Here is a 20,072-nt window from a genome sequence, read left to right as displayed (position 1 = left end):
TGCTGTGGGGAGTCCGTCAAGAGGGAGTCGGGGCACAGGGCTATTTAGGGGGGGAGTCCCGGGAAAGCGTCTGGATGTGGGGCCTCTGGGGGGGGGGTCTTGGTATCCCACTCCCGGGGGTAATTTGGCATAAAGGGGTCCCGGGTTTGGGGCCCTTGTGGAGAGAAGGGGGATCCCCCCGGCGTGCGGGGGCAGGTCCGAGGTGGGGGGTGCCCCGTGGAGGGGGTTGGGGGGATCCCAGGCGGGGGGGGCGGCGGGGGCTGTCCCGGGCTGGAGCCTCCCCCGGCCCGGCGCCTCCCCCCGCCCCCCCGCGCCGGGCGGAGCCGGAGCCGAGCGGAGCCGGTGCCGGGGCGGCTCATTGCGGCGCGGCGCGGCGGCAGCATGGCCACCACCGTGCCCTGCACCCGTTTCACCGACGAGTACCAGCTCTACGAGGAGATCGGCAAGTAAGGGCGGCGGCCCCGGCCCCGGCCCCGGTCCTGGTCCCGGTCCCGGGGCGCGGCGGGGGCGGGGGGCGCTGCCCGGGGCTCGGGAAGCCGCTCGGTGCAGACGTGACGCACCCCCCCCCCCCGCTCCTATCCCCCGGGATGGGACACCCGGGACTGCCCCCCCCGGCCCCCCCGGGACCGGCCCCCCCCCAGCCACCCCCCCGGGACCGGCCCTGCCCAGCTCTCCCCCCCCCCCCCCCCCCGGTACTTCCCTCCCCCCGGTATTGGCCCTGCCCCCCACTGGCCCCCACCCCTTATACCGCCCCCCTCCTGGGGCCTTCCAGCCCTCCCCGGCGGCCCGGACCCCTCAGCTCCTCTGGGCGCCCCCCTCCCCACAGCCCCCCCAGTCATTGCAGCCCCCTTGTTCCCCAAGGTTTCCCCATCCTTACGGACCTTCACCTTTAGACTCCCCTGATCTGTTCTCATCCCCCCAGCCCTGGTCACCCCAGACCCCCTCCTCCATCCCTCCAGATCCCCTGCAGTCCCCAGTCGCCTGTCCCTAGAGACCCCCCACTCAGTCCTTATAGCTGCCCTTGACCCTATAGACACTCCATCCTTACAGACCCCTCAATTCCTCATCAAGCCCCCCAGTTTTCACGGATTTCCCCAGCACTCCTAATCCTGCCCCTAGCTCCTGCAGATCCCCTCAGTCCTTAAAGCTCCCTTGCTCCATTAGAACCCCCATTCTCACAGACACCCCCCCCCCCGCCCCAGCCAAAGCTCCAACAAAATCTCACCCCCTCTAGTCCTTGTAGCCCCCTCAATCCTGATAGACTGCCCCCTCCCTAGTCCTTACAGCCCCCCCCCCCCCCCCCCCGTAGACACCCTTCATTCTCCAGACCATCCTTGAGTATTTATAGGCACCTGCTCCTTTTAGACCTCCTCCCCTTTCAGGACCCCCTTGCCTCTCACCCTGATGGATTTCCTCATCCCTCCAACTCCCCCTCCGCCATTTCCATAGACCCTCTCCGATCTCTGCAGACCCCACATCCCTCTCTCCCTTGGTCCTTTTAGACCATATTCCCCCCATCCCCTATTAGACCCTTTTGGGCCTTATATAACTCCCCAAATCCACTCCCCCCTTCGGGTCCGTATAGACTTCAGCCCTCCTGGGCCCCCGGGCCTTAAAGACTCCCAGGTTCCCTCTGCCGGCCTGAATCCTTCCAAGCCCCCCAGCTGTACCCCCTGCATTGTGACCCCCTTGGGTGGGTGTTGTGGGGAGCTGAAGAGGACCTGTTTCTGGGGGAGGTTCATTTGCCCCAGGGCCATGGGGGTTTCAGTTCCCCCCCATCCACAGGCAGGGATTGGCCAGGTGTAAAATGAGGGGATGGGGAGGGAGTCAGGCCTTTTGTGAGGGGATTGCACCCCCGCCGCCCTAGATCGGGGAGCGTTTAGCAGGGATGGCTGTAGTCCCTCCGGGGGTACCAGCAGGGGGAACATGGTGCCCATCGGGGGCTGTTCTGTCGGTCTGCCCGATATCCAGCCCATCCTGGTTGCCATGGAAACGTGGTCCTGTTTCCCCCTTCCCATCTTTCAGTGTAGCCTGCCAGCCATCACGCATGTGTCCCCCCCTCGCCAGGCTGGGGTGGATAGTCCCTCACCGGGGGGAAAATGAGGCATGGCTCAGACCATTACAGTGTGCCCCCCACTCAGGGGCTGCCACCCACCATGTCCCCTGGCCCAGGGGCCACATGGGGAAGGGAGGGGTCAGGGCCCTGGGAACCCCCACTTTTCCCCTGGTGGTGAGAGGATCCCCACTCTCTGACCAGCATGGGGCCCTTGATGCCTGAGGACATGGGTACATGGGGCGGTGGCAGGAGACAGCCGGGCCCTGCGCCCTTCCCAGGGCACACATCCCACACAGCACCCCCTCCGTGGCAGGATTGGGGTGCTGCTGCTCTCAGCCATGTCCCCAGCCTGTTATGGGGATCTCCTCTGTGTGCCCTGACGCTGTCTTGACCCCCCACCAACAAGGGAGGGGCCTGTCGGGCAGGGAACAGGCAGGGGATATGCAGGAACGTGGGTCCTGGAAGGGGGACAGGTGCTGATGTCACTTGAAGGGGCTGCAGGTGCTTCTGCCTGGCATGGGCACGACCATGCTTTTCTTATCTCTGTCCCTGTCCCTGTAGTGTTGGTGACTGCCAGCTTCCTATAGTCACTGCAGGGTCCTGTGCCTACTGTCACCGCCACTACCATCATCACCATCACCGCCACCACCACGGCCACTGCTGCCATCCGGGCCACCCACTGTTCCCATGGCAACGAGCTTCGGGTGCTGGATCCTTCCCGCGACCCCCCCCCCCCCGCCCCCCGATGATGCGTGGCACCGAGTCCCCCCTCCAGCCTCTCACCCCCAGCCTCTTACCCCCTGGTGCCCCCCCCAGTACACCCATAGCAGGGGTCCTCCCTCCCCCCACCCGTGTTGGGGTTCACCCCCCTGGTGCTGAGTCACTGTGGGTGCAGCCCCCTGACCCCGGGTGCTGAGTCATGGGTGGGAGCCACCCCCCGCCCACCCCCCAAGGTGCTTTGGGGCGTGCTGAGCCTGTCCCTCCCCAGGGGAGCTTTCTCTGTTGTCCGACGCTGCGTCAAGCTCTGCACTGGCCATGAGTACGCTGCTAAGATCATCAACACCAAAAAGCTCTCAGCCAGAGGTAGGACCCCAGGAACCCTGGGACTCCCCAAGAACCCCCTGGCACCTGAGGGGTCACTCCAAGACATCCTTGGTACCTGTGATAGCCCCTGGTGCCTGTGGCACCTCTGATACCCCATGACACCTTGACAGTTTGTGACCCCAGTAGTGCTGCTAACACTGGGTGCTGGTGGGGGGGTGGGGGTGAATGCTTCTGGCGGTGAGGTCTGGCCCTGCCTGTTCCCATTATACCCCCTGCTGCCTCCCACAGGGCCCCTCAGGACTTCATCTGTCCCTGAGGGGTGTCCTGCAGGTACACAGGTGTAAGCAGATGGGGGGGGGGGCGAGTGTGCATGCACAGGTGTGAGCTCTGAGCTGCGTGTGCACAGGTGTGTGCAGTGTGTACGTGGGGGGGGGGTGATGGTGGGAGTGTGCGCACATGAGCAGTGGGGGTACCTGAGTGTGTGTGCACTCAGGTGTGTGTTCAAGGTGCTTGCTGGTGTGTGCATGCATGTGTGGGTGTTCACCCACTTGTGAGCAGGGGGTGCCTGACTGTATGTGCAGAGAGGGGTGTGTGTGTGTGCAGCAGGGCTGCGGGTGTGTGCGTGTCACCAGTGTCTGTGTATGTGTGTCTGTGCTTACACATGAAGGTGGGCACTGCTGTGTGTGGACATCTGTGAGCAGAGTGGGTGCCTGTGGGGTGGAATGTGCTCAGCAGAGGGGCTGTACAGGTGTTTGCAGGTGTGGGATGTGTGACAATGTGCAGAGGTGTAGATGTTTTGTGTGTGCATCTGAATGAGAGGCAGCATAGAGTGGCACAGGGTGTGTGTGTGTTCTGTGTGTGCACAGGTGTGTGTGTCTGTGGCTAAAGCTGTATGCACAGGTGTGAGCCATGAGTGTGAACTGTGTGTGAGCTGTGTGCACATCTGTGCACATGTCTGTGCGTTCCTGTGTGCAGACACATCCAGAGGGCAGCTGCACACTCTGCTACATGTGTGCACTCACACAGTGGCTGTTGCAGGCACACATGTGTCAAGTTGCACACGCAGCTGCACAGATGTGCGCACCTGCACCCACTTGCACATGCAGGAACCACCACGCACAGGGGTACAGCTGCACAGTCCACATCACATACAAACACAGGTACAGTGATGCACACAGATGCGTACACCTGTGCACACAAGTACAACCACCGAGCTGCATGGCTGCACACATAGGTACACAAGGTACAGCCACAGCCACGTGCATGCACAACTGCAGGACACAAATACCCCCACACACCCATCAAACCTGTACAGCCACACACCTCTGTATCCACACACAGGTACAGCCACAGGTGCTTGCTCACATGCGCACACCCATCTGTACGTGTCAACAGGCATGCACAGCCTCACACGCGGGCACACACATGAACATGCACACCTGTGCACACCTGTATCCACATGCACACCCAACCCACGAGTGCACACATGCAAACCTGTACACACTTGCACTTGTGCACACCCAGACAGACGTGCACAAGCCCACACCCCCCACCCTTCCTCCAGTGCATACCTGCACACCCCACAGAGCCACATGCACTCCCACATGGGCATCTACATCTCCTCTTGCTGGGGTTGGGCTGGGGACAGGTGATGGGGGGGTGAGGGTACAGGGCAGGTGTCCCCTGACCACTGCCCCCACAGACCACCAGAAGCTGGAGCGCGAGGCACGCATCTGCCGGCTGCTCAAGCACTCCAACATCGGTGAGTGACCAAGACACGGGGATGTCAGCACTGTGCACCTGCTTGGGGCCACCGTGGGACAGCCTGAATGGCACCCTGGGGATGTGTTGGGGGTCCCTCTGGGGATGTATGGGATCCCATCCTGGGGTCCCTCTGGGTGCTACCTTTGGGACAGTGAGTGTGGTGTGTGGGCTGCATGTGACACAGACACACAAGGGTGCCTGGAGGAGGGGGCCAGGGAGTATGTGGGGGGCTGAGACTGATCCTGTCCCTGTCCCCATCTGGTCCCCACAGTGCGGCTCCACGACAGCATCTCTGAGGAGGGGTTTCATTACCTCGTCTTTGACCTGTGAGTGTGGCAGGAGGCTCCCTGAGCTTCAGGAGGGGCCTAGGGGATCCTGGGCGCTCCCAGGGGTCTGAAGGTGATGTGCTGCCTGGCTGTGTTTCAGGGTGACAGGTGGTGAGCTCTTTGAGGACATAGTGGCGCGGGAGTACTACAGTGAGGCTGATGCCAGGTGAGCCTTGACTTCCCCATGCATCCCCTAAAGCCCTGGACACCCCCAGCCACCCGTGCCCTGCACCCTGGGAGGCCTGCAGGGATGGGGCAGCTCCAGCAAGGCAGGCAGGGGGGCACCCAGTGGGAGGGGAGGTACACCCCCTTGGCCCCCGTGTTATTAACCCCTCCACTGGCTCCATCCTGCTGTTGGGTGGGGTGGGGACCCCCATATTCCACTTCCCACTCCATGCCTCCCCCCTCTGCTGCTGAGTCCTGGCACTAGCATGACCTGTGCTGGGGGGGCTGGTGGCAAGTGGGGGGCCCCCAGGGCCCCTTTGCTGTCCCCAGCCCGCCAGTGCCCTGTGTGCCTCCGTGTGCCCCTCCCCGTGGTCTCTGGGCTTTCACAACATTGTTTCTCCCCCTCTCTCGTTCCCCCCATCTCCACCCCCCTCCCCCACCCCGTCCCTGTCCCCTCGTGCCCCTCACCTCTTCCATCCATTCCCCCCACCCCTTTGTCCCACTCGTCTCCCATCACACGTTGCTCGGGCTCTGTGTGTGTCCGTGTGTCCATCTGTGTGTCCGTGCGTCCCACTGCTGTCCTCTGCTCGCTGCCCCCCCCAGCCCTTGCCCTCTGTTTTGCCTCCTACACCCGTCCTTGCCCCTGAAATGCCCCTTACCCTTCCGTCCCCCTCTCCTGCCTCTTTCTCCAACCCCTTTTCGCCCCAACCTGTCCCCACACCCTGACCCCCACTTCTTGCCTCCCACCCCTTTACCTCATCCCACCCTGCCAAACTGCCCCCCCACTCCCGCCTCCTTTACCTTATCCTGCCCCCCCATCCTTCCCCAGTCTCCCACCCCCTACCCCTCCATCCTGCACCCCTTCACCCCTTCACCCCATCCCGCCCCCCTCCCACACCCTTTGCCCTATCCTGCCCCCATATCCTGCCCCCTCTCCCACCCCTAACCCTCCATCCTGCCCCCCCGCCCCTGCCCCCCGTTCTGTTTTGCAGTCACTGTGTCCATGAGCTCTTTGCCCGCGTTCCTCCCACCCATCACTTTGCCCCTGAGCAGAGGGAGCCGCAGGTCAGTATCTGGGGGGGGCCGGGGGGGCCATTTCCCCCTCGCTGCCCCCACCCACCGCTGCCCCCGCTTCCCGGCCCCCCGCTCCACTCGTCAGGACCCTGCTGTGGGGCTTTCTCCTCACTCTTTTTCTCCCTGACCCCCCTTTTTTGCCCCCCTCTCAGAGGGAGGTTGCCTCCCTTAATGCCCCCGCTCCCCCAGCTAGGTGGGGCCCCCCTTCACCCCCATTTCAGGCTCTCATCCCTCGCTCTTTCCCTCTTTCTTTCTTGTCTCGTCTCCATCCACCCCTCTCCCCCTCCCCATCCCCTGATCCCTCCCTTCCCCCGTGAGTCGTGTCTGGGGGATCCCAGTGTCTGGGCGGCAGCAGAGATAGGGGGTCTCCCATGGGGGACAGGGGGTGGGCACAAAAGCACCATTGGGATGACCCCCATGGCTCAGTGCCAAGGTTGGAGCTCACCTGGTAGGTGCTGAGGGGTGACCCTCCAGCAGTGACCTCTCCAGGGACAAACCTTCAGCCAGAGAACATACCCCCAGGATGACCCCCAGGTAGTGACCCCCACAAGGGATGATTTCACAGGTGTGACCCCTAGTCAGTAACCCCCTTGAAGTGACAACCCTGGGATGGTACCACAGAGGTGACCCCCAAGGGGTGACCCCCAGAAAGTGATATGCTCCCTGGATGATCCTTAAGACTTGGGTTGGAAGGAACCAGGTGCTCCCAGGGCTGATGTTCTCCAGGAAGGAGGGACAGCCTCAAGATGACCCCCCGCCTCAGGCAGTGACATCCCCACAGATGTCCCCTAGGCAGAGACCACCCCAGGTGGGACTCTCCCCAAGAGTAACTGCTCTTGGTAACCTGAGCTCCCCAGGTGATGGTCCCTCAAGAGTCCCCCCTAGGGGTGGTGCCCCAGGTCTGAACTCCCTGGCAAGGATACAGAGGAGTTGCCATGCACAGCACCCACAAATCCCAGGTCACTACTGATTTTTGTCAGTTCCCCCTGGGTGCAGTGGAGCCCTAGCAGTGGGACAGGGGGGCTGGTTTCAGGTGCAGGTCATGGACAGGGGGTGTGGGAGGTGGGGGAGCAGCATACCTCTGACCCCCCTCCCATTTGCATGCAGCCACTGCATCCAGCAGATCCTGGAGGCTGTCCTGCACTGTCACCAGATGGGGGTGGTTCACAGGGACCTCAAGGTAAGTGTGTTCCTGCAAACCCCATCCGTCCCTCTGCCCCTCACCCCCTGCCCAGTTCTTGGGGTCCCCACAACCTGGGCGTGGTCCTGGCCCAGTGGATTCTGGGGAGTCACTGAGATCTGGATGGGCTTGGGGGATCCCCTCAGCTCTGAGCACTCCCATCTGCCTTTTCCGGGGATGTGTCTCCCAGCTGTGGCACAGTTCTGCTCTGCTGCAGGTCTCACTGCAACCCCCCCAGTTGCCATTGCCCCAGGGGGAGTGTGCACTGGTGGGGATGGGGGCATGGGGATGGGAGCAGCTGGAGCTTGGCTGGGCGGGTCAGGGCAGGACACGAGGGGGTGATGGGTGGGACATGGAAGGATGGTGGGATATAGGGGGATGTTGGGATTGAGGGGGATGCTGGCATGAGGACAGTGAGACACAGGATGACCCTGAGCTGGCTGTGGGGCTGTGCCATCGAGCACCCTTGGCCATTGGCAGAGGGCACCCATAGCCACAGCCCCACAGCACGGAACCAGCTGATGGGCAGGAGCTGGTCAATGGCAGCAGTAAATTCCCTCTACTTGTCCCATCCTCCTCTCTGTCCCCACCCGTGTCTGTGCCCGGTGCCTGGTGCTCCCTGTGCCCGGTGACTGCCTAGCCGGAGAACCTGCTCCTTGCCAGCAAGTGCAAAGGGGCAGCAGTGAAGCTGGCGGACTTCGGCCTCGCCATCGAGGTGCAGGGGGATCAGCAGGCCTGGTTTGGTGAGTGCTGCTGCCTCCTGCCCACCACAGCCCCAGCCCCCACCCACCGTGTCCTGCTCACCGTGCCCCTGCACTGTGTCTGCTGTGTCCCTCCATGTCCACTGAGTCCCTGCTCCGTTCCTACTGCACAGCCCTATCCCATACCCACTGTGCCCGTGCCTCTGTGCCCACATCATCTTGCCCTGTGCCCATGTCCACCCCTGCCCAGCACTTCCCTGCCCCACGCCCATGTCCCAGTCCTGTGCCCTGCGCTGTGTCCTGTCCTGGTCCCCTCCCATTGTGGCTCACTTGTCTCTCCTCACCCATCTCTCTGTCTCTGTCCCAGGATTTGCAGGCACACCTGGGTATCTGTCCCCTGAGGTCCTGCGCAAAGAGGCCTATGGCAAACCGGTGGACATCTGGGCATGTGGTAAGAGCCAGTCCCTCCCTGGTCCCTGCCCCTTCTCTGTTCCCATCCCAGACCTGTGCCCGGTCCCTACCCCAATCTCTGCCTTAATCCCTGCCCAGCTGCAACCCAATGCCTGCCCAATCCCATCCTAATCTCTGCCCCATCTCTGTCCGATCTGATCATTCTGATTCCATCCCACATCCATTTTGGCACTTCCCAGGCTCCATTCCCATCCTAGTCTCACCGTCTTTCCCATCCCACTTCAATGCTCACCCCAGTTCCTGTTCCAGCTCGGATCCCATCCTGGGGCCATACCGTGCCACGTACCCCAGCAGTGCCACACTGTCCCCTATCTGTGCCATCCTGGTCATGTTGGGAGTAACTGCATTGTCATGGGGACATTGAAGGGCTGGAGGGAGCCAGTGATGGTTTGCGGTCCCTGCAACTCCCCCTAACCCCACTCTCCCTGGCTCAGGGGTCATCCTGTACATCCTGCTGGTGGGCTACCCGCCGTTCTGGGACGAGGATCAGCACAAACTCTACCAACAAATCAAGGCCGGGGCCTACGATGTAAGTACCCGGTGCCAGGACCCCATGTCCTGCAGCGGCTGGCCCATTGACTCTGGAACCTTCTGAGGGATGCTACAGCTGATCTTGAGCAGAGCCTGGGGGTGGCTTTGGGCCATGTCTTCGGTGGCTGGCTGGAGATGTGTAGGGATGTGGAGTGACACCGATGCCGTGGGGCTGCCCCTCCACAGCTGTCACCCCCGTGTCCCTGTGCTCTCCCAGTTCCCTTCACCTGAGTGGGACACAGTCACCCCCGAAGCGAAAAACCTCATCAATCAGATGCTGACCATCAACCCTGCCAAGCGCATCACAGCCCACGAGGCCCTCAAGCACCCGTGGGTCTGCGTAAGTGCCGTGTGTGCCCCAGTGTGTGTCACCCTGGTCCAGTGACCCTGGCACCTGGTGCTGACCCCACTGTCCCCCACAGCAACGTTCTACCGTGGCCTCCATGATGCACAGGCAGGAGACAGTGGAGTGCTTGAAAAAGTTCAATGCCCGGAGGAAGCTCAAGGTGAGGGGGCTGGTGGGGAAGGTGTGGGCTGGGGACAATGCTTATCCTCCCAGCACCACCCTGCCTCTCCACGGGGCTCTCCTGTGGGACCCTCCCCTGTCCACTGTGGGACCCCTGCCCTGCACACTCTGGCAACACCTGCTACACTATGTTCCCACCCCAGCACCCATCAAGGGCCTTCCTGTGCCTTTCCATGGGGCACACTCCCTTCCCATTGGGTATTGCAGTCCCACTCTGGTGTTCCTGGTGCTCTGCTGCAGACTTTGGTCCCATCCCAGTGACACACAGTGTGTCATAGTCCCACCTTGTCCCTGCCCAGTATCTTGCCCCATGCCGTGGCTCTACCCCATCCAGCTGCACTCCTGAATCTACACCTTCTATCCCACTGCCTGGTCCCCTGGCTCCATCCTGTCCCCTCATCCTGCAAACTGCTCTCCCACTTCCCAGTCCCATGGGCCCCATCCTGTACCACCCCCATCCCATCACCCCATTTCTCCCTCTCCATCTCGCCCCGTGCCCCCAGAGCTACCTCCTGCCCAGCCCAGCACCCTCTCCCTGGCTCACTCTGCCCTTTCCCGCAGGGTGCCATCCTCACCACCATGTTGGCCACCAGGAACTTTTCAGGTAAGGGGGGGCTCCCACTGGCCGGGGGGGCCGGGGGCTGCAGCCCCCCCTCCATAGCCCCCCCCGGGCCGGTGCCCCCCTCTCTCTATCTCGCTGTCTTTCTCTCTTTCTCCCCTTCCTTCCTTAACCCCCCACCCATTTTTTCCCCATCGGTGAGGACGGGGCATGTGGTAGCCAAGGTGGGTGCAGGACCCGGCCCCCCGCCCCACGCACGCAGCAGCAGGTAGTGCCCGGTCCCCGTGTGTCCCCCCCCACTCCGGTGGCTGGCGGGGGGGCGACACGGGGAGGGGGACGGAACAGCACCAGCCACCCCAGGCCTGAGGCCAGGGTGATGGGCACCCCAAGAATTCTTGCTGGGGGGGGGGAAGGCGGGGGTCCCGGCTGCAGCCCCTCCCCGCCCCTCCTAACAGGAGCTCTGCTCCCTCTCTCTCTCTCTCGTGGCCCGCAGTGGGCAGACAGACCACCGCTCCTCCCACCATGTCGGCGGCCGCTGCCGGGGCCCCCCTGGGGCTGGTGGAACAAGGTAGACGCGTCCGCAAAGGGCCCCCCGGCCCCCCGGCCCCGCTTGGTCTCTGTGTGTCCCCAGATCCTTCATCCCCATGTCGCCCTCTTCTCCCAACCATCCTCTTCCCTGCCTCCCACCTCCCCAGCGGGTTTCGGGTACCCTCCTCGGAAATTGGAGCGCATGCATGGCCCCCCGGCACTGCCCCCGCAGCCCTGCAGCCTGTCCCGCTCCCCGCTGGCACCAGGAGATGCCGCTGTCCCCACGCTGTCCCCGCAGCTGGCCCCGGGGGGGTCTCTGCACCAGCCCCCACCCCCAAGGCTCTGGGCTGCCGGTTCCTGGAGGGGACACACTGGTGGCATCCCCAGGGCGCACATCTGGGTCAACCATGAGGAGCTGGGGGCGGGGGGATAATTCTAGGGTGTGTCCCCCCCACCGCTGCCACCGACCGCGCTGCCCCGCTCCTGCACACAGGGGGGGCACACCGGTGCATGGAAGGGGGGCAGACGGGCTGCATGTCCCGTGTCCCCCCGTGCCCCCCCTGCGTCCCCACCCCGCATGTGCCCCCCTCGCATGTGTCTCCCCCAGCATGTGCCTCCCCACGGCTTCTGAGAGCTGCAGCCAGTGTTTGTGAGCCGCGAAACACTCGGCGGGTCTTAAACCATCCCCCACACAAAGGGCTACCGCTGGCCCCCCTGCCAGGGGTCCCCCTGCCCCGCCCCCCAGTCTGGCTCTGGTTTAAGCCCCCACCTCTCAGCGCCCGCCTGCTTTCAGAGGAGGGACCGGGACCCTTGGGGACACCGTGCTAGGGACTCCTGAGGAGACATAGGTCCACGGGGGAGGGATGTGTGGCTCATCTCCTCCTCCCCACATCTGCCCACCCCTTCCTTTGGTGCTGATGAGTGCCACACTGCTGTCACTGGACTTGTTACCGCACATCCCTTCTCAACTTGTGATGAAGCCAGGGGAGGGGTCCCTCAGTGTGGAGGAATGACAAGGATGCTCGAGGTGACTTCCCTCTACACTCCCACTACCACTTGTGCCCCACCATGTCCCCATCACCCCCTATTCCCCCACTGGCCAGAGATCATGGTAGCAGTGACAGATGCTCATACCCGTGCCTATCCTTGTCCCCCTCCAGGGAGACGGGGGGGGCACAGGCAGCTGTCCCCACACCCTGTACTCAACTCATCTTTTTTATGTTCTTTTTTTATGTTTTCCCCTTTTTCCTCCTTTACCCCCTTCTCCGTTTCTCTCTTGCCCCCCTCCCCACTCCTCTCTCTTGCTTTCCTCTCTGCATTTCTCCAAGGTAAGCCAGTCCTGCCCGCCCAGTGGAGGGGCCACCAGGATGGGGACCCCCTCAGGTTGGGGGCACCTCCTTCCCCAAACCTGAGGACCCACTGAGTTTGGGGACCTCTCCCTCTAGAATGGGGACACTCTGCCTGGATAGGGATCTCCACAGGTTGAGGACATCCCTCCCAGGATGGGAACAGGCCCCCCAAGGCTGGGGGCCCCCCTGAGTTTGGGTACCTCCCACTAGGATTGGGACACCCACCAGGATGGGGATGGCCCCACAAGGTTGGGGGAAGCCCTCCCTGTGTGGGGACACTCTCTTCCCCCAGGATGGGGACCTTCCTGAGGTTGGGGACACCCTCCCAGCATGGAGAACCTCCCCAAAATGGGGATTCCCTAGGGTGGGGAAACCCCACCCAGTATGGGAACTCCCTCCAGTAAGCGAACATCCCCAGGATGGGGACACTCTCCCAGCATGGGGTTACCTCTCAAAATGGAGACCCCCCTTAGAATGGGGACGCCCCACATGGGGACCACCCCTCCAAAATGGGGACTTCCCCCAGGATGGGAACACCCATATGTTCCCCTTCTTTGACACTGGGGTGGCACGTGCTGCCAGCACCCAGGGTGGGGTCAGGTGGCTGGGAAGGGCGTGGGTTTGGGGTGTCCCGTGTGCTGGGGGGGAGCACTGACACTGTCTCCCCCCGCAGCAGCTAAGAGCTTACTGAACAAGAAGGCGGATGGCGTGAAGGTGAGGGGCCAGAGGGGCCGGGGAGGAGCTGGGATGGGCTGCTCCCCCCACCACGCCACTGAGCCCCTTCCATCTCTCCCCTCCAGCCCCAGACCAACAGCACCAAAGGCAGTGCGGGTGTCACCAGCCCCAAGGGGACTCTCCCGCCCACCGCTCTGGTAGGTGCCCCCTGCCCTGCACCCCCCAGATCCCCTATCCCATTGGATCCATCCCACCAGCCCATCCCATCCATCACCATGCGCGCCCCTGACCAGCTGTTCCTGGGCTCGCTGGGGAGGGGGGTGTCCCCAGGATGGACAGGAGTGTGCAGGACAGGGGCACAGGTGACCCGCTGGACAGACAAGGTGGGTGAAGGGTGCAGGCATGTGGACAGCCCCGCGTCTTCCTCAGCCGTGGGGACAGTGACATGAGTGCAGGACACAGTCATGCAGGTGTCCCACCGTAGGGACAAGGTAGGTCCAGGACACAGAGATGTACCTTCCGTAGGGACAGCAAGGTGGGTGCAGGAGATGGGCAGGAGGATGTCCTGTGACATGAGGACCAAGGTGGGATCTGCAGGGTACAAGCATTGATGCCCCATAATGGGGACAAGCCACAGGCAGGAGGATCCTGGTGACACGGATGGCGAGGTGGGTGAAGGGCTGGGGGACAGGGACATCCTGCAATGCCGGTGGCAAGGCAGGTGCAGGGTCACAAGGATGGGGCTGCTGTGACCTTGCAGGTGAAGTAAGTGCTGGATCCAGACACAGGACTGCCCAGCTGGCACAGGGAGTGTGGAACACAAGAAAGGTGTGGCTGTCTGGAACAGCAGGTGCAGGATGTGGGGTCCTCTGGCAATGCCAGCAGCAGGGTAAGTGTAGGATGTAAGTGGGTGCAGGGATGCTCATTGTGACCTTTATGGCACAGGGGTGCAGCACGAGGGCAGGGGCATGGTACCGTGAGGGCAGGATACAGGCAGGATGATGCCCAGCTGGCACAGAGTGCTGTGCACTCGGGACGGTGTGCCTGGCTGGTTGGTGAGTGCAGGATGTGGATAAAGCGGTGCCTACCCCACACAGTGAGGGTGAGGTGCACGTAGCAGGAAGCTGTGGGTGCTGAGTGCTTGGGAGGTGGGTACCGGGATGGTCAGGATCCGGACACAGGGACCGTTGGGATGCCAGCCAAGGGATGCTTGGGGTAGTTGGGATGCAGACACAGGGATGGTCTGGGTGCAAGCTGAGGGTTGCACAAGGATATGGACAGTGCTCAGAATGCAGGCAGCAGGATGGTGGGATTCAGGCACAGGGATGCCTGGGATGCTCAGTTGCCAGGTGAGTGGAGCCCCCGGGCACTGGGGTGCAGGACATAGGGGCACGGAGCTGCCCCCAGCCCAGCTCACCCTTTTGGCCTCACTGCGTCTCTCCCTCGGCTCTGCCCACCTCTTTCCCCCCTTTCTTCCCTCTCTATGTCTGTGAATTAAACCATTTGGCTTTGCTGGACTAATGACTCTCTGCTTCTCTCCCCCCTCTCTATCCCCTTCCCAAATCCGGTCTGGGTCTCTCCTCGCCCCTGTCCACGTGCTGCTCTCGTCCCCCCTCGTTGTCCCCTCCGGGCTCTCGCTTCCCCCCACCCCGCGTCTGTCTCTCTCCCTTCTCCCGTAGGAGCCTCAAACTACCGTAATTCATAACCCTGCGGACGGCACCAAGGTACCGCTGCCCCTGCTTTCCGCCTCCATCCTCCCCCAGCATCAGCCATGTCGCGGGGGGGTGACGTGGCCGAGCAGTACGCACGGGGCGCGGTGGCAGCGGGGTCACCCCACGGCGTCCGGCGTCGTTGGGGTCCTGCCGAGCCCTGGCCGGGCTTGTCCCCCCTCCCCACCCCCCCGGGGCCAGGTCTGACCCCCCTGTTTGTGTCTCCTCCCCACCGCCGCCCGCCCGCGAGCAGGAGTCCTCCGACAGCACCAACACCACCATTGAGGACGAGGACACCAAAGGTGACGGGCGCAGGGGGCGGCAGGGATGCACCGGGGGGATGCACCGGGGTGGTGCTAGGTTGCATTGGGTTGCACTGGAATGGCACTGGGATGCACCGGGAGGGTCTTGCAGTGTACTGGGATGGCTCTAGGATGGCACCAGTATGCATTGGGTTGCACTGGAATGGTACTGGGAAGAACTGGGATGGCTTCAGGATGCACTGGGATGGCACTGTGATGGACAGTTGTGGAATGCACTATGATGGCACTAGGATGCATTGGAAGTGCTAGAATGCATTGGGGTGGAGCTGGGATGTGCTGAGATGACACTAAGAGGCACTGGGGTGCACTGGAATGGCACTGGCATAGCACCAGAATGCATTTGGTTCGCTGAGATGCACTGGAGCAGCACTGAAATACACTGGGATGAAGCTGGGGTGGCACAAGGATGCATTGGGGTGCACTGGAATGGCACTAGAATACACTGGGACAGTGATGGAATGCAGTGGGATGGCACTGGAATGCACTGGGATGGCACAAGGATGCGTTGGGGTAGCACTGGGAGTGTGCTGGATGGAATGCATTGAAATAGAGCTGGGATGCATTGGGTTGGCACTAGGATGCCTTGGATTACACTGGAATTGCATTGGGGTGGAACTGGCATGGCACCAAGATACAGTTGGTGCACTGTGATGTGCTGGGGCAGCACTGGAATGCACTTGGTGGAATTCAGGATGGCAGCAGGATGCTTTGGGATGGCACTGGGATAGCGTTGGGATTCACTGGGGTACACTGGAATGGCACAGGGTTGGCACCAGGATGCACTGGGATTGCACTGGGACATTCCTGGGATGCACTGGGAGTGTTCAAATCCATGGAATGGATCTGGGGTGTGCTAGGCTGGAGCTGAGCTGACACTAGGATTCATTGAGATGGCACCAGGATGGAAGCACGCTGGGATGCACTGGGAGGGTACTAGGATGTGTTGGGATGCACTTGGATGAAAAGGGAATAGATTTGGACATGCTGGAATGGCAACTGGGGTTCATTGAAAAGGCACTGGGGTGGCATCAGGATGCACTGCAATGATACTGAGACATGGGGGGATGGTACCAAGAGGTGCTCTGGGTAGAACTGGGCTGTGCTGGGATGTATTGGGAAGCCCTGGAAGAGCAGTGAGACACAGTATGTTGGCACTGAGATGTAGTGAGAAGTCACTGACACAAACTGGAGTGTACTGTTATACTCTGGAATAGTACTGGCTGATACTGAAATGGAAATGGGCTGTGTTGGAATGCATGGAAGTGTCACCAAGATGCACTAGGAGGGTATGGGAGTTACACTGAGATGCACTGGGACAAACTGGATATAGAGGAGTGGCACTGAGGTTGTTGGAACACATTAGGGAGACAAAATAATGGACTGGGAAGCACTGGGATACAGTAGAATGATGCTAAGATTAATTGAGATGCACTGGAGTGGCAGTGGGATGCACTGGATAGAAGTGGGGTGTACTGGAATGCACTAGAATGTTACTGGGATACACTGGGAAGCAGTAGAATGGTACTGTGATACACTGGAGTGGTACTGGGATGTATTTGGATACACTAGAATGACACTGGGATACAGGAGATTGGCACAGAGATGCAGTGAGACGTTAGTGGGATGCACCAGGGCAAACTGGAGTGTATGGTATGCTCTGGAATAGCACTAGGAGATACTGGGATGGAACTGAGCTCTTTTGGAATGCACTGAAGTGGCATTGGGTTGCACTAGGATGAAACTGAAGTGACTGGGATGGCATCAGGATGAAATGAGTCATTGGGATATAGTGGGATGGGCTACACTGGAATGATACTGGACCACACTGCAATTGCACTGGCACGCGCTGGAATTCAATAGCATGATGGCTGGGATGCACTGGGATGAACTGGAATATACTAGAAGGGCACTGGGACACAGTAGGTTGGCACTGAGTCGCATTGAAATGCAGTGGGATGGCCTCAAGATGTAGTGGTGTAAACTGGGGTCTATTGGGATGCCATGGAATGGTATTGGAACACCCTGGAATGTGACTGAGATGTAGTGGAATGGCACTAGAATGGCACAAGAGTGTACTGGGCTGTCACTGGAATGCAGTAGGATTGCACTGGGATGGAACTGGGGTATATTGGAATGCACTGGGATGCACTGGGAAGCAATAGGATGGCACTGGGATGCATCAGAGGACACTGGAGCAGCTCTGGGATGCACTAGGATTGCACTGGGATGTATTGGGATGCACTTGCATGGAACTGGGAGGGTACTGGGATGCACTGGAATGGAACTGAGACAGTGGGATGACACTGGGAAACACTGGTATGGAACTGGCTGTTTTGGGATGTGCTAGAATCGCACTGGGATATACTGGGACTTGCAGGAGTAATGCTGGGATGCACTTTGAACTACTGGAACATGCTGAGCAGGCACTGGGATGCTTGAGCATGCTGGGAGGGCACTGGGATGGCGCTGGGACATGCAGGAGTGGCACTGGGCTGGCAAGGAGACATGCTGAGAGGATTGTGCAAATACTGGTGTGGCAGAGCTGTGGGGGTCCTGGGAGCACAGCGATCCCTATCTGTCCCCAAGGGGTGTCTGTCTGTCCCCATGGTTTCTGTGTCTGTCCTCAAGGTCCCTGTGGTCTGTCCGTCTGCCCTCATGGTCGGTCTGTCTGTCCCCAAGGTCCCTGTGTTTGTCCCCACAGTTCCATCTCCATGGTCTGTCTTGTCTGTCCCCAAGATTTTTCTGCCCGCAAGGTCCGTCTGTCTGTCCCTGTGTCTGTCCCCATGCCTCCCCTTAATGTCTCATGTCCACCCCAACCTCCCGTCCACCCACCCCCACGGTGCCACCGGGGGGCTGGGGCAGTGCTGGTGACAGTGACGTGCCCTCAGCCCGCAAGCAGGAGATCATCAAGATCACGGAGCAGCTCATCGAGGCCGTCAACAACGGCGACTTCGAGGCCTACGCGTGAGTGGGGCGGGGCCGGGTGGGGCAGGGTGGGGTGGGGCAGGGCGGGGCCAGGCTGAGCAGGGTGGGGCTGGGTGGGGCCGGGCAGGGCGGGGCCTGTGGGGCCACTCTCACCTGCTGCCTGCAGGAAGATCTGCGACCCGGGGCTCACCTCCTTTGAGCCCGAGGCACTGGGGAACCTGGTGGAGGGGATGGACTTCCACCGCTTCTACTTTGAGAACTGTGAGTACCCGATGTGCCTGTGCCGCCTGCCCGTCTTGCCTGCCCCGCCCGTCCTCTCCCTGTCCAGCCCAACCCGATCCATCCTGTCTCCCTGCCTGTCTCCTGCACTGTCCCCTGTGTCTTGCCCACTGCCTGCCCATCCTGGTCACCTCACCTGCCTGTCCCCAGTCCTCCCCTGCTGGGCCATGTCTCTGTTTGCACTGCCACCATCCCTGCCCCTTCCTCACCCATTCCCTGCCCTGCCCCTTCCTCACCCGTTCCCCGCCCCGTTCCCTGCCCCGCTGACCTCGGCCGCCCCGCAGTGCTCTCCAAGAACAACAAGCCGATCCACACGACCATCCTGAACCCGCACGTGCACGTCATCGGGGAGGACGCCGCCTGCATCGCCTACATCCGCCTCACCCAGTACATCGACGCGCAGGGCCGGCCCCGCACCAGCCAGTCCGAGGAGACGCGCGTGTGGCACCGCCGCGACGGCAAGTGGCAGAACGTCCACTTCCACGGGTCGGGGGCGCCCGTCGCCCCGCTGCAGTGAAGGTGAGGGTGGGCTGAGGGCTCAGGGGCGCGGGGAGCCCCAGCTGTGGCTCACCAGGGTGTCCCCACAGAGCTTGCGGTGGCTGTCCTGGTTCCAGCCCGATGGAGACGGCGATGGGAGCCGAGGCGGCAGCCGGAGCTGCGGCCCCCCAAGCACGCGTCCGCATGCCTGTCCCCCCTACCCTGGCCCCTGCTCCCCCCTCCAGTGCCTGTGTTTGCAGAAAACAAAAAGACAAAAAAAACAAACAAACAAACAGAAAAAAAAAAAACAAAAAACCAAAACTATGAAGACAACAAAAAAAAAGGAAAAAAGAAAAGGGGGAAACCCACCCCAATCCCAACCCCACCCACACCCCCAAACCCAACCCAGCCGCTCGGCCACAGGTGAGGGCGCTGGGGGGCTCAGCCCTCCCCCTTGGCCCATCTCTGCTGGGGGGGAAGGGGGGTCCCGGCCCCCCTCCCGGCTGTGCTCGTGGCGTGTTGCTGTCGCTGGTGGTGGATGTTGTTCTTTGGGCTCCGCTTTGCTCTGTCCTGCCCCAGCCCCTGTACATAGAGAGAGCTATTTATTTTTGAATTCCCACGGGGGTTCCCAGCAATGGGGGGCTGCCGGGGGGTGAGTGAGGTGGGGGGGACACACACAGACTCTCCCCTCCACCCCAGTCCAGCGCCTCCCCTGAGAGTGCTGCCTATGGGGGCCCAAGGCTGATCCTGGGCACTCCTGTGCAGGGAACACGGTGGGTGCCTTTGGGAGACTCCACCAGTCACCCCTCCATGTTCCCACCCTGCTGATCCCCACCCCAGCACCCCGTGTCACAGGTGCCAGCTCCAGCTGCTGGCAGGTTTTGGCAGGGGGGATGTGGGTGTCATGTCAGAGGGCAGCTGGGGAGCGTTGGGGGTCGGGGTGGGGGGCTCAGGACGATCCAGCCAGCACTGACGCAGCATCGAAAGCACTTTAGACTAAGAGAATGGGTCTCTTAGGGGGCACAGGCTGCTCCGCCGGGACCCCCAGCACAGGGGCACCGGCAGCACATCCTGCACCCCCCCTCCCATGGCCAGCGCTCGGGGGGACCCATCACCCCCAAACCCCCATCCCTGGGGAGGCATCACTCCACTCCCAGGCACTCCCCATGCGATTCCCCAGGGCATCCCCACCATGCTGAGGGCTGGTTTTGGCTGGGGGGAGGGGGCGGGACGGGCGGGGGATATTAATTATTTTTTAATTATTCTGATGATTTCTCTGCATGCCCTTTGCGCGGGAGCAACCCTCGGGCGCTAACGCTGTATGTTGAGGAGCTGAGCTGTTCCTGTCCCATGAATGCTGGTGGATCGTTGCCAAATTTTTCTCTTTCCTCCCTTTTTCTCTCATTCTTT

General features: G+C 61.7%; 1 protein-coding gene across 12 annotated transcripts; it reads left to right on the top strand.

Moving 5' to 3' along the window:
• The first annotated feature begins 299 nt into the window (after positions 1-299).
• Positions 300-19,940, top strand: CAMK2B (calcium/calmodulin dependent protein kinase II beta). Of its 12 annotated transcripts, none has more exons than XM_079328870.1 (21): positions 300-446; positions 3,045-3,139; positions 4,803-4,862; positions 5,136-5,190; positions 5,291-5,356; positions 7,537-7,609; positions 8,250-8,352; positions 8,678-8,761; positions 9,216-9,310; positions 9,530-9,652; positions 9,735-9,818; positions 10,400-10,442; positions 10,891-10,965; positions 12,951-12,988; positions 13,075-13,146; positions 14,629-14,673; positions 14,912-14,960; positions 17,870-17,945; positions 18,073-18,167; positions 18,470-18,704; positions 18,773-19,940. In XM_079328870.1, exons 1-20 carry the CDS (start codon positions 382-384, stop codon positions 18,700-18,702), a joined length of 1,629 nt encoding a protein of 542 aa, XP_079184996.1. In that variant the 5' UTR covers positions 300-381; the 3' UTR covers positions 18,703-18,704; positions 18,773-19,940. The 12 variants fall into 12 exon arrangements, 9 of the variants coding, with proteins under 9 accessions (XP_079184996.1, XP_079184994.1, XP_079184998.1 ...); XM_079328868.1 differs by having other exon boundaries at positions 12,948-12,988; positions 18,773-18,922; XR_013776984.1 differs by lacking the exon at positions 14,629-14,673 and having other exon boundaries at positions 14,912-15,982; positions 16,468-17,945; positions 18,773-18,922.
• The last annotated feature ends 132 nt before the right edge of the window (positions 19,941-20,072 follow it).

This window comes from Erithacus rubecula (assembly GCF_903797595.1).
Source record: "Erithacus rubecula genome assembly, chromosome: 29".
NCBI lineage: Eukaryota > Metazoa > Chordata > Aves > Passeriformes > Muscicapidae > Erithacus > Erithacus rubecula.
This window is presented reverse-complemented; position numbering and strand designations above follow the sequence as displayed.